At 41.7% G+C, this 17,614-nt stretch overlaps 1 protein-coding gene across 1 annotated transcript in view; it reads right to left on the bottom strand.

Moving 5' to 3' along the window:
• Positions 1-17,614, bottom strand: part of MYH10 (myosin heavy chain 10) — a 2,709,460-nt gene that overhangs the window by 1,430,721 nt on the left and 1,261,125 nt on the right. The window contains exon 15 of the mRNA XM_044086713.1: positions 16,394-16,508. Coding sequence (XP_043942648.1) covers positions 16,394-16,508 — 115 coding nt within the window. The remainder of the gene's footprint in view (positions 1-16,393; positions 16,509-17,614) is intronic.

Below are 17,614 nucleotides of genomic sequence, written 5' to 3' on the forward strand. Positions count from 1 at the left end.
TGTCCTAATGGGATGGGTTCTATGGTGCCTTGTGCCAGTAGATCCTGGATAATGTGGGGAATTAGGTGAAGCTGATTTTTCGGTGGGAAAGGAATGCCCTGTGGGGTAGGTCTTTCCTGCCAAGATGGGAAATATCCTTTTTCCACTATTGCCAGCACCCAGCGGTCTGTGGTGATTTCTTTCCAAAGGGCAGACAGTAAGAGAGATGGGAAGTGGGCAAGGCAATCACGCACTATTGCCATTATTTCTGTCCCGAAAGGACTGTCCTGGGCTGGCTGAGAAGAGGTAAGTCCTTGAAGATCACCTCCTAGTCCCTTTCCTATTCCTGCTAGAGGAAGGGATGGTTGCAGAAGGGCCCCTTCTAACATAGGATGTCTTAGCAGGATAATGTCTATAGTACTTAGGCACGGGAGAGGCCAGCAGTTGTTTAACATCCTGCAGCTCTTTGCTCTTCTCCTGTAGATTTTTAAATAGCTCTGCAGACTGCTTACCAAGCAGAAGGTTATTATCAAGAGGAGCATCTAGGATTTTGGACTTAAATCTTTTCGCAGTGGTTGGAGCTTAAGCCAAGAGTATCTATGCAGAACTGATGCAGTTGCAGCTGATCTAGCAGAGGCCTCTACTACATTACAACTGCATCTTATGGAGTGCCTGGCCACCTGGGATGCCACGGATAGCTTAGATGCTGCATCAGTTTTGTTAGGGGAGTCAGGCAGGGAGTCCAGTAGTGTAGAGGCTTGGGATACCTAGTCCAAGACATATTTTATCATATGTGTTTCGTAGTTAATCACTCTGAAGGCTAGGGTGGAGGAGCTGCAAGTCTTCTTGCCCAGCCTATCCATAATTTTACTGTCTTTATCTGAAGGTAAAAGATGAAGGGAACAATCTAGATTGTCTATCTGGGGCCACAGCTATAACAGCAGGGTCCATCAAGGGGGGGTGGGGTTTACTAGGAATTTGTGCTCATCAGACACTTTATAGAAATGGTCTGGTCTCTTAGGGGCAGGTGGCAGAGAGTCAGGATTCTTACAGCAGGAAGCAAATGCATCATGGTATGCAGGGATCACTGGTGGAATGGCTGATGGGGACAGTGATTCAACCTGCAAAGACTCAAAGTATCTTTTTTGAGTTTCTGTCATTTGGGAAATATCCCATTTGAAGTACTCTTTCATCTTAGTGATGGTTTCACCAAATGTTATGCCCTCTGGAGGGGAATCTCCTTCAACAGAATCCTCATCTGGAGAATAATATTCCAGGGAGGAGGCTATTTCTGATGAATACGTGATAGACTCCTCTGAGTAAGAGAGGGCCTCTTCTTCTTCCTGGGGAAAAGAGGGAAGGAGAGAGAAAGCAGAAGTAGGCTGTGGGCTGAGCATTGGAATAGTGGGGGCTGAGGAGGATGTAGGCCTAAGGGCCATGAAGGGCTGCATCAGGGACACAGTAAAGGACTGCCAGTCCGGCTGTCCTTCGGGGGGTTAGATAAATGTTTAGTTTTTTGTTTTCTTTTAAAAGGAGTAGATTTGGGAGACACTGTAGGCCTTAATTCTGGGGCCTTAGCAAAGGAATGAGATTCGGATTCCTGAGATCCAGAAGGGCATATGGTATAACCTGGTTCCCCCTCAACATCAGGAATAACAGATGTCTGAGACATCTCTGCAGATGTGCCAGCTGGCACTTTGGATACGGCTACCTCAAGGGGAGCCGTAGAAGCAGACTGCTCTAGTGGAAGTCCCTCAACTCCTACATCGGTGGCTGGCGGGGCGTCAGACAATGGAGAGACAGTGGTGGTAGGCCATGAAACTTTGGCGTTTTTCTTTGGCAGTTCTATCGAGTCGGCCGATTCTGGATCCATCCTAAGGGTTGCTTCTTAAGCCTTTGATTTTCTAAGTACAGGTTAAGGGCAGCCAAATGGCGTCTAAGAGTTTTAGAGACGAAGGATTGGCAGATGGCACAGGAGGTATGGTGTGTTCAGAGCCTAGACAAAAGACGCAACAGTCACGGGTGTCCTTACGCAGAATTTGACATCCACATCTGCATTTACACTTCTTAGTGGACATCGGCTAATTTAGAAACTAGCAAACCAAGCTCAAGCAAGTAATATAAGTAAGAAATCCCCAACGGTGTACTTAGCTTTGGATGTCTTGATAAACAGTAGCTATGCGATCTGGCATTCGACTGTGGCAGAAAAGTTCTGAGGCCTGTGCGTGCAGACGTCACATTTAAGGTTCCTGGTTTATGGCCCTACGTGTGACGTCCCACACACCAACCGAAACCAGGCTGAAAGCTTTTGTATAGCAGCTGACGTTCAGGTGACTGAGGCAGAGATCTCCACAGTAAGAATACTGCAACACGAGAATAGGAGGACATATTTTGTTCTGCTGGAAACTGCACAGCCACACTCTTGGGACAGTCATCTAGCACCAGACAGCAAGCCTGTGACACAAGCTCTTTCCTAGCGTAGCAAGGAAACTTGGTCTTTAACTCTTTTAAGCCTAAAATGCCTTTTTTGTATACTTCCAGTTCACAACCATATCTCATTATGTGGTCCAGAACTTTTTTGGGTCAAGCTTCTTTAAGTGACTTATGACCTAACAGGCAGTATTAAAAAGGATAGGGAGTTATTAACAAAATGACACTAAGATTGTTAGTCTAGGATGGCATGCAATGGAGAAATTATGTTTGCCACTTACTATTCATATGCTCATTTAGTTCATATTTCAGAACTGAGACACCTACATTTTACTGAGGTGTATGGTGTGAAACACCAAGGTGGGAGACGGTGCAATTCACTGAAAATGCTGATTTATATCATACTATACTGAAAATATTGCTAGTCTATTAGCAATTATGAAAATAAGTAAAATTTCCATGTGTACTTAATACTTCAAAAATCAAATGACTTACAAACGGTTAGCTGTCGAAGAAAATGATATTTGCACTGTGGGTTGCAGCGTATGATCGGTCAATAAAAATGTTCTAAAAAATATATCTAGGCTGCATAGTTAAGACAAGAACTATTGTTTGCAAAAGTTTAGAATAGAACTTGGATTATGTATGCATTACAATATTTAAGAAAAAGATTACAAATACATATCACTGTAAAAAAAGTATCTTACTGATAACACTGCTGTTTGTACAGTTTAGTAGTTATTGTTCATAAAATATTTACATCTATCTTATGCTTTTTAATTTTATTTTCCATAAAATGCTCTGGAATGCAGATGTGTGGAGGCTACTAGAGGTGTTGCATTCCACACCACATAAGTGTTAGAGAGTTAAAAGACTGATTTGGTTTAAAAGAAGAAGAAATAGGCACAGAGGGTTCCACCAAGGTCTCCTACAGTGGTAAATGCCCATTTCTTCCTCTGGAATTTACTTGGGCTCAGATACCGGATTAAAAATACTTTCCCCTTGAACTGTCAATCCAAACTGTGGTCCTGAGCTCCCTCTTGAGGCAGAACAGGCTTATCCATGCCATCATGCACTGACACTCAATCTGTAGACTTGGGCACAGCAAAAGACCAACCAAATCACACCATGCCATACAGAAATTCAACTTATAAGCAACTGACAAAAGAACATCTGATATCGACCGAGTCATGATTCAGAGAGTCCGTTTATTTCATCTGGCAAATATTTTACACCGGATGCCCTTTCCTGACATAACCCTCCACATTTATCTGGGCTTAGGACTGGCACGAAGAAATACACTTGCTTATGCATCATCCCCATGGACTATGACTTTTGCGGATGACATTGTGATCTGTAGTGAGAGTATGATACAGGTTGCAACAGATCACAGAGACCCTAGAGAGGTGGAGATGTGCTCTAGAGAGGAGAGGAGAGGAATGAAGGTCAGCAGGACTATAACAGAATGTGTGTGTAATGAAAGGGATGACAGAGGAATGGTGAGGATGCAGGGAGAAGAGCTGGCAAAGGTGGAGGAGTATAAATACTTAGGATCAACAGTTCAGAGTAATGGTGAGTGCGGAAGAGAGGTGAAGACAAGGGTGTAGGCAGGGTGACGTGGGTGGTGAAGTGTCAAGAGTGACTTGTGATAGACTGGTACCAGTAAGAGTGAAAAAGAAGGTCTACAAGATGGTAGTGAGACCAGCTGTTACATGGGTTAGTGACAAGTGGTGCTTACGCTTTTGCAAGTCCTTTATTTGAAAGGATATGGGCATTTGTGACATGACGGGTTTAAACTGTACATTGGCTAGTCACTATGATCTTTAGGCTAGGATTGGCTATTGTAAAGAATATCCGATTAGCTGAATTCTTGAAGGCACGATGAATGATTTGTGGAAATCTCTCGACCTTTTCTGGTGCAAGTGAGCAGATCTCTATATTGATTGGATACATTTCGGACAATGAGATTCATTTGAAGTGTTTGTTTATCCAATCATGATCGGTTTAGTTTAAGCTTATGATAGGCTTTTACTTATCTGTAAAGTTTTAGATAGGCTAACAATTGCATATGGTGTTTGTGATCGGTTCAAAGCCTACGTTGAAACATTAATATTCATAACTAGTCCAAGCGTTTATTGCTTACTCTTGAAGAATAACTGGTTGTTTTACTGACTTTGTGTATACAAGGGAGTTGGAAATGAGAAGATTTTAATGGTCTGATGAAGTGACATTAGTCGTAAAAGTGCTTACCAATTTTATTGTTTTTATAATAAAGTTTTCTCAGTTTCCTCACAACAATGGAGTTTGTTGTTACACAAATAAAATAAAATTAGAATGGGACCAGTCTGGATGCGTTAGGATGGACCATTGTGCAGCTAAGAGCCAGTGAAGTAGCCTCATGTGAAATCTTCCCAGAGGTACTAGGATAATGGTCGCTGCCATAGATCCTAATGTTTGAAGGACAAGAGGAGTGGGGACTTTGTCTTTGGATATGATGAATCGTACTTGAGACCTTATCTTTGTAGTTTGTGAAGAGGAAGAGAAGCTACTCAAGGGATTGTACTGAGGGAAGCTCCTATAAACTCCAGGTCTTGTTTCGCAGTCAGCTGAGATTTTTCTCTGTTGACTGTAATGCCCAAAGGGTTGAAAAGATGCAGGATGAAATTTGTGGCTTGAAGCAGTAGACACCTGGTGGGGGCAGTGAGGAGCCAGTCATCTAAGTAAGGAAATACCCAGAATCTGTGTAGTCTCAAGTGAGCCATGACCGCCACCATGCATTTGATGAACACCTTGGGGGCTGTTGTGATTCAAAAGGGCAGCACTCTGAACTGGAAATGACAATCTCCTACCCAAAAGTGGAGATACCTTTTGGAATGTCTGTCCATTTTTATGTGGTAGTACAGGTCTTGATGGTCTATAGAGCACATCCAATCATTTTCCTCAAGAAAGGAAACTATCTGAACTGTGACCATCTGGAATTTTGTTTGCTGAACAAAATTGGTCAGAAGGCTAAAATGCAATATTGGTCTCCAGTCCCCTGTATTTTGGCACTCAAAAAACCTTGAATAAAATCTAGATCCCATCTGATCTGGTGGGACGACTTGGATGAACTTTTTTCCCAGCAGCTTTTGAACTTCCAAGGCTGCTTGATCCCTCTGACTGGGTGGTACATCGGGAACTCTTCTTTGTGATCTTGGAAAAAGAACAAAGGAGATATGACACCCTCTGGTAATGACTTTCTGCACCCAAGAATCTGAAGTTGTTAGTTGTCAGGCAGCCGGGTGCAGTGAAAAATCTTCCTGACTGTTTCCAGAGGTAAGCAATCGGGCCCCCTTTCAGGAGCGCTGATAGGTTTCTCCACTGAAGGTGTCTCTGGAGCCCTGATTTTGCAGGCTGCCTCTATTACGGGATTGGCATCTTCCATTAGGGCTCCCCTCTGCCCCAAGGGAGTTTCTGCCAAGCGTGTCCTGAAAAGGCCCCTGGGACTTCTTGAACCACATCTTCACACTCCTTTAATTCCTGCAGTAGGATCGCTGAGTAGTAGAAAAATGAATACCCACAGAAGAAAGGGTCTTTCAACTTCTCTGCACTTGGCTAGTGTGTCTGACTTTGAGGTCAAACAAGAAGGGCGGCCAGCTGAGAGGCAACTTTGGCCTGCACCTCCATCAGACACTACTCCAGTGAGGGTATCAGATAACTCCCTAATCAGATCCCTCTGGAGTCTAGAGAAGTGTGCCATGAAATTCAAGGACCTGAGGCGAAGGTTGATGAAACAGACCCGCTTGCCAAATATGTCCATCGTCCTAGACTCTTGGTTAGGTGGCTGGACAGTAGGACTCTCAGTAAGTTCCTTCTTGATGGCTGCTGCCACCAACATGACATCTACTGTTAAGCCTTTTGCCAAGTACTGGTGATCTTCCGGGGCTAATATTTTGTCTGGTCTCCGGGGAAATGGCTCTATGGAATCAGGGTCCTTCCATGCCTGCTGCGAGATCAATTTAATGATGTTGTCAGTGAACAGAGTCACCCAGGAAGTAGATGGGTGAGTACCAAAGGCTTGCAAGTACACAGATTCCTCAGAGGATGGGTCTTTGGGCTTCCAATCACAGCTCTGTTTTAGAATCTTCAGGATGTCTCCAAAGGCAACATCTTCAGGGGGTGACCAAGGGGAACCTTCCCCTTCATCGAAATCAGTCTTCTGTGACAGATTCTTCCAGGGAATCTAAGTGCTTCCACTTGCACATCTTTCGGGGTGGTTCCTCAGTGGGAATCTTTGAGGAAGACTCCTAAGAAGAGTGGCCCTGTACAGGGGTAACTTGCAGCTTAAACGTTCACTGCCCTGACTTGGAAGATGGTGGCAGCTCTAGACCAGACGGTTTAGACATATAACACTGATACAGAACACCCTCTTCACAACCTGAAAGGCAGCCCCCCCCCCCAGGAGGGATGGGAGCCCAGAAACAAGACAACCCCGGAACAGAGGTCACACCCTGCTCCGAAGTCCACCATCTGAAGCAGGAGCCAGGAAAGAACCCGCAACTGTCAAGGCTCCAAGAGCCAAGGACGGATCCGAATAAAAAACAGGAACCAAACAGAAACCCTCTGAACCAACAGCACAGCTAAGGTCCCAAGAATCTATTGCTTCCGAGGGATCCGAAGTTGTCAGAGCAGTTCCTGGAGCTGAACAAGGAGTGCCTGTCAGCACCAGGACAGCTGGAACCGGGGAAATCAAAGTGGTGGGCTCTAAGCCTCCTGAGGTGGTCAAAGGAGGAAAATTCAGAGGAGTCCTAGGAGAAAAAAAACAATTCCTGAGGGGAGAGACGTCTGAGAAGGGGCAAGAAGACTGGCTGCCAAAAGCTGATCCACCAATCTCATTATGTCTACCTCAGAAAGACTCCTGGAAGATCGAACAGACATACCTGAGGGAGATTCTGGCCTTTCTAAAAATGGACTGGGAAAAGTTGACCCACGAAGGGATCTATGGAAGGGGAATACCTTGCAATGGTTCAGATTTTGGCACCGAAGGGGTAGGCAGAGTCTGCAATGGTGCAGATGGTGAAGACGGTACTGACTGGGAAATTAAAAAAGCCAGTGCCGACGTCAGCGCTGAAGCTCTTGGTGCCGTGACAACAGCAGTAACTGGTGCCAAAGATTCTCATTCGTCAATTTTGGAACCTGAGTCTTCAGTTCTGAGGAGACTGATGGAACAGAAGATTTGTGTTTCTTAGTCTCTGGTGCCGAAGGAGAGCTCAGCACCAAATGACTTCTCTTTTCAGCGTGGTCAGATTCAGTGGTGGTAGGATCTGGCTTAGATAAAGCTCCATCGAAAGAAGATTTTATCATTCCTTTTATGATCAATTTATTTAGTCTTTCTACTAAGGCTCTGGTACGGAAAAGCCTTGCAGATAGAACAATCTATATCCAAATGGGGAGCATCCAGACAGTATACACATGAAAGATGCCCGTCTGAATTAGGGATCTTTCACCCACAGTCTTGGCACTGCTTGAAACCTGTAGTGCCCTTCTGTTTTTCCGCCATTTTGTAAGCAAAGGAAAAGTCGGCAAAGGCTGACACACACACACACACACACACACACACACACACACACACACACACACACACACACACACACACACACACACGGATAGCTGGAAATTCTACCAAAGTTGGTAGAGAGAAACACCAGGATTGGTAGGAATACCAATAATGGTAATATAAAAGGTTACCTAAAAAGGTAAAGAGGGAAAGGTTACCAAGAAGGGTAATGAGGATACCGTGAAGGGTAGAGAAGAAGAATCACCCAAGAAATATGAACGAGAGGAAAATAATTAACTAAGGGTTTAAAAGGAACAGAAAGATTTTTTTAAGAAGATTAATAAATGTTGAAGTTAGCTGGAGAGTATTGGGTGACACTTCTTGCAATCAGAGTGGCAGAGGTGACCTGGAGGTAATGGAGAGAGGGGCTCGAGAGTTTTTTGGCTGGCGAGAGCTTTATAATGGCTAAGCCGGTTCTGATGATCGGTACCAAATCCATTTGTCAAGAATGAATGAAGACTGACAACATCGGATACCATGTTATTACCTGAAATTTTTGTAATTTCAAAGGCAGACAGAGACCGAACCTTTAGCTTGAATTCATGTCCCTTTACTGCCATTCTGACAATTTGCATTGTACTCTATTTTCATTGTGGGGGGCTGTGTTGAACTTCCACAATGTATGGTATGTAAAATAATGTCCTAAGACACTTCTTTACTGAGTTTCCAACAGTTGAAATAAAACTCCTTTACATTTCATCAGAAAAATATATATTCTGGTTTTAGTATGCTGTGGCAACAATGTCATGTTTTCAAGCAATAAAGCAACAGGGGTGAATCTGTACTGCAGTGAAGCTCTGATGTTAGAACTGCAGTTTTAGGTGAGTCTCTCGACTGAACAATCTTGTTGTTAGCTGAAAGTCACATAATGAAACAGAACTGTAAATTTTCTGAGATGGGTTTCAGTGGCTTTAGTATATGAGCCTTTATTGACACAGTCTAACATTTCTCTGTTATACTTTGTTTCCATCTAGGATGTTAGTGAACTTTTGCTTAGCATTGTAAGTAGAAGAGTGGTCTAAAATACTTGTTTACTGGACGTGTCAATACATCACTTGTTGTCAATTGGACTTGTATTCCTCTCAGTTTAGACTTAACAGTAAACTTCATAAAATAAAATTATATGCGTCTTTAGAGCTGGAACCACCATCTAAATGCACTTTGTAGTGGAAGGTCATGATATAGTAACATTCAGAAAAAACTGCTATATTACTTTGTGTGGTCCCAGAGGAAATGGCCTTCATTGCCTGAATACTACCAGTAGTCTCACAAAGTCATTTAGATGCTCTGGTTTTGCTACTTGTTGCACAAAAATATACATTTTGTATATTTTCAGTCTGAGGATCAGGGGTGTGCATCTCAGCCATATCACTGATGTTTTCTTATGAAATAAGAACCAAAAATACTGTTTTCTATGGAAAAAGTTAATATTTTTATGTTTTAGTAAAGTACACATTATACATTCTTTGACAGACATATATCTCATATTCTGTTGCTTGCTTCTGTTATGGTAGTTGATACCAATATATAAATATTTGCCTTTTTTTTTGCATCGCTAAATGCCCCTTGTTGTCGTCTGCCCCCCTCAAGTCTTCAGCAACTTCTGGCACCTCTTTGCAAACTGCACTTGTCACACGTGCCTTTAATGAAACCCGCAAAACATTCTACCAAATACATTTGCATCCTGTGGCTATGTAATCGTACAATGGCTGTTCCATCTCCTCACTGTTTACCAATGTTATATTAACAAGTTATCCATTTTAATACACTGATATAATTACAAAATACTGATGATGCATCCTTTATATAGCATTATAATGTACAGAGCAGTAATCAGTCACCTGCTGTTACATTACACTTTGTTGATCACTGCATGTCACTGTGTACTAAGATTTATATAATTACATTACTGCTGTTGTAACTTTACTTCCTCAGCTTCACCTGTAAAGGGACACTACCCCCAACTTTCCCAACTGATAAACACAAGATAAGCGTATCTATACAGATTTATTTAATTATTGTGGGGGGAGAGGTTCTTTTTGCACCATCGTCTGATGACAATCAACTCTCATCCCCAGCCGCTCTACTGATCTACTCACACCCCCTTGCAGAAGCTCTATGGCTCATTCTTTCTGTTGTAAGAATCTGGTGATCTGAGAGTGGAAATGCCCAACACATGGATGGAAGTTTACACTTCACTCCTACTAGTTCCCCTGCACATGCCTGTAGCATTCAAGTGGGTGGGCACACAATGAACTTAGACATGGGCCCACTGCTGTAAGCACATAATAAAATGGCCGTTCCTCCCATAAACAAGCACTCAGCATAACTTTTCTCCCAGTGATTCTACCACTGAAAGTGGGCTGAGGCATATGCTCTCACCCCTCCAAAAAAATGAGGCGAGCAATACTTTCAATCCTCCCTCACTCCATTTAGCTACTTCACTGTCAAGTCCACTACTCCAACTTCAGCCACCAGGGTCATAGCCTGCAATTCTGCTAAGCTGTAAATGCTCTGTCTCTCTTTTCTATGCCATAACTCCATTAAAATGGTCTAGGGCCAAGATGGTCAGTCAACCCAGAAGACAGTTGATAAAAATATAAATTTATGGCTTATTAGTCCACCAAATACAAGTGAGCTCTCCCTTGCTAACCTCTGAAAATGGTGCTGTCTGTATAAAGTGCAAAAAGTTGGCAGGCATACTTGGTATATACTACAGTGCAAAGTTTCACTGAAGCATGGATGCTAAGAGACTACAAAATTATCAGAAAATAACTGCTAATTTAAATAAAGCAACTATCAAGCAAACACTGTTCTATCTGTGAGACTGTCTGACAGTTACTATACTGCCTTTTATAGCTCTCAAATACAGTACATTGTCAGTCTGTCCATGTCCATCAGTGAAATGTACACCTCCAAAGCTGTACATCGCTATTGGCATTGTTAGTTACTGCAATATTCAGAAATAGCTGTCAAGCTTTGATACAATGACCTGTCAAACTAGCAGTAAAGTTTTGTAACTGCATGCAAGGCAACTGCCATCACAATCAATCATACAACCACAGTCCTCAAAATATGTTACCCACACAAAGAACATGTACAAATGTTCCACAAGTAAAAGGCAACTGCATGAATTTAACATTAAAAAAATAAAAAGTTTACTGCATTACCATGACCTCATGTTATTTTCTTGGATACTCCTGATGGTCAGGTGATCACTTCACATCTGTACTACAACCACCTTATCTTAAGCCCAAAAAGTGTGCAAAAATAAGAATCATCCAAATATAGAAAATTGTGAATGTCTTAACGTCTGTATTAAGGAATGACTGGAGCTAGGCATTTCATGAATATCTTTGGTGCTGTGGCCAGTACAAAGGTTTAAACAGAGAACCGATAATGTAAGCCAAATACAGCAATGTCTGACATGCTCTGTAGTGGGAAGGTGATGATAGGAGTCATTTAGATCCAGTTTTTCCATTAAAGTGAGAGGGGGAATAACAGGTGCAAGAGACTGAAGAGATAACATCTTGAATTTCACAACTACAAATGTTTTGCAAAGATCGGTGCAGTTCAGGCCTCCATTATTCTACTTTGGGAATTAAAAAAATTCTTTAATAAAAAACTTTTGCTTAGTAGATTGGAGAGAAAAGGTTCTAGGACTCCCAAAGACATCATGTGATGCAAGATAGGAGGAAATAGTCAGATGTGGATCCCTGGACAAGTCAGTGGGATTCCTACTGCCAAGTGCACTCGTGGCACAGTAACCTTCAGTACCCAGCAGCAGCATGAAACAATCTGATGCTACAATGGGCGGGGAAGTCTCAGACAGGGAATGGCTGGCCAGGGTGGAGAACAGCCTGAACAGGCAGACAGCCATGCTGAGAGGACTGGCCTTGATTATTAGAGGCTTTTCCTTTCTTTTTGGATCCTCCTTTCCACTACTATTTAAAACTCTGCTGGCTCCTTGCTGCTTAAATTACATATTGGAGCTAAGGAGAAGAGGAACTTACTATTGGTTCGGAAAAAGGAGAGTTGAAAAATTTGAGACAACTTTTTAGCATGTCAACTGCAAATGGACCAAACAAAACACCTTTATCTAAAGGAAAATTTAAAAGTGGGGATATGGACTAATGTTCAACACAATACTGGAAGGAGACAGCCCACAGATATCATGGAAGAGAAACTAACTGCAGTAATACATAAATGGAAGGATCCATTGTCCCCCTCCTACAAAGGGGTTTCATAAGTGTTTCGTGTCTATAATACTAAACAGGCTACAAAGGTTTTAGTAAAGTCCGTGTGTCTGGTTAACCAAACAAAGACACATGTAACAATTAACATGAGCCATGAATAAAGTATAGCTCGGCTAAAGGAAATATGGCGGGATGAAATTAAATAGTCGAGAATCTGGATAAAGAAAAAACTCAAAGAATCCTTACAAGTAACATATGAGAGGGTACTGATTAAATACAAAAAATAGGGAGTTGGAAACATTAAACTGAATATAGATCAGAAGGTACAAGTAATACAGTTGTACTTATTAACACTATTTTTATATCCGAGACAGGTGTTTTATAAAGCAGCCCAAGACAAACCTACATGAAGAAGCTAAGAAGACTGTTCAGGCTTGTTTCTGGGGGTGTGTGTGTGTGTGTGTGTGTGTGTGTGTGTGTGTGTGTGTGTGTGTGTGTGTGTGACAAACCAAGAATCACATGGGAGACAGCAATACTATCTAAATAGAGTAGAACTAGGGGCACCAGACATAAGTGAATATTTAAAGGCCTGCCAAATAACTAATATTGAGATTAATATATGTACTCTACCAGGCAGATTGGAAAAGGATGATTTGAGAGACAATGGAGAAGTTAAGGAAAGGGAATAATCAAGAAATTTTACTAGAGTGCCCACAAGTACACACCCAGTTGCCAATAGTAGCAGAAATGAGAAGGGCAAGTAAAAGTCTATTTCAAGAGGAGGAGCTAATGCATTGGAAAGAAGAATCTCTACTGACTAAAGGGATAAGGACAGAGAAGAAAAAAAATTCTGTTACTTGACATGCAAAATGAAAGGAAAGAAAAAGGACAGACATTAAATATTGTCCTTAGGTCAGTCCTCAGAGGATTCTCTGAAAATGAGGGGTGAGCTACAAGAAGATGTTCCCCCTACCAAATTAAATGGTATGGGAATATCGGGGTCTGGTAGGTGGTAAAGAAAAGTATAACAGCACTACCAAAATTCTTAAGTCAGATAAATCAAAGGAGACTGGAAGGTGTAACAAGTAAGGCTGACTTAAAGGCACTGGAGCCAACAAAGTTAAAAGAAGGGAAAAATCAAGAGAAAATTAAAGAATGTTTGGAAAGAGAATCGAAGGAAGGAATTTTAGAAAAAAAGTCTGTGTGTTGCGAAGTCTCCGCAGGCATTTTTACATACCTGCCAGGCTAAGTAAGATGTTTTTGACCATCGGAGGTGAATGCTGGAGTTGCAGCACAGGTAATACAAATATACAGGAAGATATCTTTGGAGACTGCCCATTGTTAACACAGTTTAAGGAAGATGTGTGGAGATTACTGAAAGCAACAGTAGGAGAGGATACATTCTTAAAGCAAATGGTCCTACGGGGGACGAATAGTCAATTATCTAATTCCAGCAGGTATTTCACAGCACTGACAATGGCAGGAGGGAAAAGGTAATAAGATGTTAACAAAAACAACCCCTCCTCGATGAAAGAGGCTAAAAGAATAGTAACACAACTAGGCCAGAAAGAGATGGAAATGGAAATTGATGGGAAAAGATGGTAGGAAAGTGTGTGCAAAGAGGATAACTTGTCACATTAAAAAGATATAGAAGTGTAACTTTTAATAAAATGATCTAAAGGGAAAGTGTCTTCCACCAAGATACATAAAAAGGTTTAGCAGAATACAGCTAGAATTGAAACCACTGGTTTGTGCTGAGTCAAAACTATAAAGTATGGAGCTGTAACAGCCAGATGTATGTAACCAGTCACAACTGGACAGAGGAAACCATACATAAGGATTTCCTACGTATTATGAAAAAAAAGATTGATAAATGCAATATTTGTTTTTAAAGAAAACATGGAGAATTTAAAATCTCACATTTATAACCAACAGGAAGATTTTGCAAAATCAAGCCAAGCAAATCTCCAATAACTTATCCAGAAGCAGCAGCTTTTGAGACGAATCGGCAACATAAAGCACACTTTAAAGTATGCTTAGCCGTATGACAAACAGCTGTCACAGGATTTAATGAATTCTTTACCTCAGAAGGAAGGTTAGCCATTAACCTCTGCATTCTCTCAAAGAACAATAACATGTTTATTGTATGAGCTTGACAGTTTAAAATTCTGAAAGTTACATTTCTAGAAGAATGTGTCTTCTTCCCCAACTTATCCATTGCTTTCTCATCGTTTTCAAGAGGAATGGGATTAGCAGTCACAGCCTATTTAGTGGAAGCAGGCTTGGATACAGAAAACAAAACAAGTACTTTTGTTGCTTTGTCAGACATCCGAGGGTCAGGAGGCTGTCCATCAGCTAAGACAGAAGCAATGGGAAAAACATTCTCTACAGCAGGGAACACAGGATAGTTAACTGCTACACATCTCTAACTGTAATAAATCATAATACATTTTTGTGCCACACAGACTTCATTTTGGTCCAAATGAAAAAACTCTTATTTTAATAAAGTGTCAGAAAAGGAAATCTTTTCAGCAGGAATATCTGATGAAATACCTTCATCAGAATCACAGGACTCTGAATAAGACGAATTTCCTGAACTACAGCTATCCCCCTCCAATATCTGCTCTTCTGAATGAAGATCCCTACCAGAAAGGGAAGGAAACTCTTCTCTATTACCTGAAGCATCAGGTTCCTTGGCAAATCACAATAAATCTGCTCTGCCCAGACATAGAAACAGAAATGGGAGACAGTTTGTTTTCACTAAGTACACGCAACCTGAAAACATACTGACCCACTGTAGGCAGACTGGTTCAAACTTCCACTATCCCATCTTGGCCAACTGCCCTTCTCATGTCTTACCCCAGCACGGGCAGGTGTCTCTCTCTCTTGCTTGCCTGACAAGGGCATCCTTACAGCCATAGGGGACATTGCTATCTCCTGGTATTTGGAGGATGAAAAAGCTACACCAAGAGGAGTTGGGAGTGGGGAGTGGGAGGTAATGAAGCAGAATAGGAACTGGCCTGACACCTTAAGCCTCCTTTACAACTTTCTTCTTTTTGTGTGCAGAGGACGGTACTAACATGGAGACTGCTCCACAGGTATGCCAAGAATGAAAAGTTAAAAGTGGGAAATGGAGCCTGGATGATTTTGTAACATGTATGGTACAGAATAAGTGGTTATGAAGTATGTAAATCAGAGTTAACCCCATAAGCACAGTTGCCTGCCCCAAACACACTAAACTTACAAATACAAGTATGGCCTTAGTCAAAAGAAAAACTTTTCTTCACAAACGTTCACAGAATTATATACAATGGCAGTCCCCAAAACTTGGGGAGATAAAGTCATAAATATGACAGAAAAATGCCAGTTTCCCCAAAGTAAATTATAGAGGAAGGCTTGCCCCAATAGGGGCTTAACTGCCCCTCTCTTGAAGACTGTCACAGGACCTCTGAAAGGTATTCTCTTCTGTGGCAAAAAAAAAAGGTCTGAAGCTCCAACTGCCTTTTTATAGAGAACTGCTCAAGCTCTTGAGAGTTGGTGTGTGGGATAAACGTCAGAGATGCTGCAGTGAGGTGGCACCCATATAGCTTAGGCTACTGCAACTGTGATCTATGTTTGAGCATCATGCATTATTCTCAGAGTATTTTTCACGTTGTGCCATTTAATTTTCTAAAGAATGACAAAGTAACAAAAAAGCATTTAGGCAAATCCACAGAAAACAAGTCTAACCATGCCTGCAAAACGTACCACACACCACACTTCTCTTCCACATTAACAGGAAGTCAGTAGAGCGTTAAGTCCATTAAACTGAAGTGCTTTGTTCCTGTAATAATCCAAGAGCCCATTGTCTGGTAAAGTGACAATCAAATTTGCAAGTGGAATGAATCCAAGAATGGAAATAAGAGGGATAAGAGACAAGGGCCAGCTACCTCAAGACACCCAGCAGAGTGCAAGTTGTCCTACTGTCCTGAACATTTTTTCCATGTATAAATACCATCTTGGTTCTCCTTTGAAAAAAGGCTACAGCTCAGTGGAATCTACTTGGCTGACAAAATACAACAAATGAATGTTAAAGCTTGAACAATACTTTAACACTCAAATAATGGATGCCTCTGACTCTGTACTGACAAGGCTAAAGACCTCATTTTCACATTTTTTTTTAAAGTGATCAGTAGTACAGACTATCCCTTACCATCCTTCCAGAGTTCTGCCACAAACTTGTCCAATGACTGGTGAAGCAAAGTAGCCACGTTATCATTCAGGGGATCCATGTTCTTCATGAGCCACTCATCTGCTTTGTAATCCACCTACAAAAGAAACACTCATTAGAATAACTGTAGTTCCAGCATTCTATAGTGCCCATGGTATGAGGCTAAGGGCAATAACTGAGTTTTGTACATGGTCATACACAAACATAAGAATCTTGCCAAGTATTTTAATTTCTGCCATAAATGACTGCTTGCAAATAAAAATGATGGTGAGGAGTAAATCAGCAGTACAGAAATGCAGCACAGGAAGACCAGGGAGAATGAATGCCAGGTAAGTTAGCCACAATCAGAACTTTTCCTTGCTAAGGCTGGTTACTGTAATGATCGTAGACAGCTGCTCTAAAAAGCAGAGGCCACTGAGAACTTAGAAGCCACCAAGAAATCCTCATACAAATGAGTGAAATGTACCACCAGAATGGCACAGATCATCAGCCCCACAACTTTGAGAACTAGAACTGCTGATGGACAATTGAAGTAGAGGAGAATTTGAAAGAAGTCTCTTGGTGTTTGAATGCTGTTCTGAAGGTGAGACACCCCTTACTGTGTCTAGGTAGCTTCTAATAAATTGACAAGCCTGAGTTGGTTGAAGGATAGATTTCTTGTAGTTTATGGATATGTCTAAGGACAGACAGAGCTGCAGCAAGCGGTCTCTGGTATTGGCCAATGATTCCTTTCTTGGGGCAACAAGGTGGCGTGTGGCTACTAAAGTCATGCACTGTCAACAAAGAGGGCTGTGGCAAGACCAAAGGGCAAGACCCTGGACTGAAACTGACCGGCTTCTACAGAGAAGTAATCCCAAGAAGGATCCTGTTAAAGTGTCCTAGAGATTGGAGCAAGCACATCCAATAATTTGCCTGTAGGCAAATCAAAATTGACTGCACTGTGCCCACCCTAAACTAGTTCTACTATACAATGTTGTTTGGTTTAGATTTGGACTCAGGTCCTTTTTTTTTTTGTAAGCAAATTCTTGAATAAAATCCTGACCATGCCTGACCTGGTGGGACATAATGGATGGCTTTTTTTTTTTTTTTTAATCAGAGATTTTTTTTTTATTGATGGGGTGATGCATGCAAATGCTGGGAAAAGAGAAATGTATAATCTCTGGATATTATTCTTTGCACCCTTATATCCCCTGTATCCTTCAT

This window comes from Protopterus annectens, chromosome 10.part0 (assembly GCF_019279795.1).
Source record: "Protopterus annectens isolate FY-2018-M chromosome 10.part0, PAN1.0, whole genome shotgun sequence".
Taxonomy (NCBI): Eukaryota; Metazoa; Chordata; order Ceratodontiformes; family Protopteridae; genus Protopterus; species Protopterus annectens.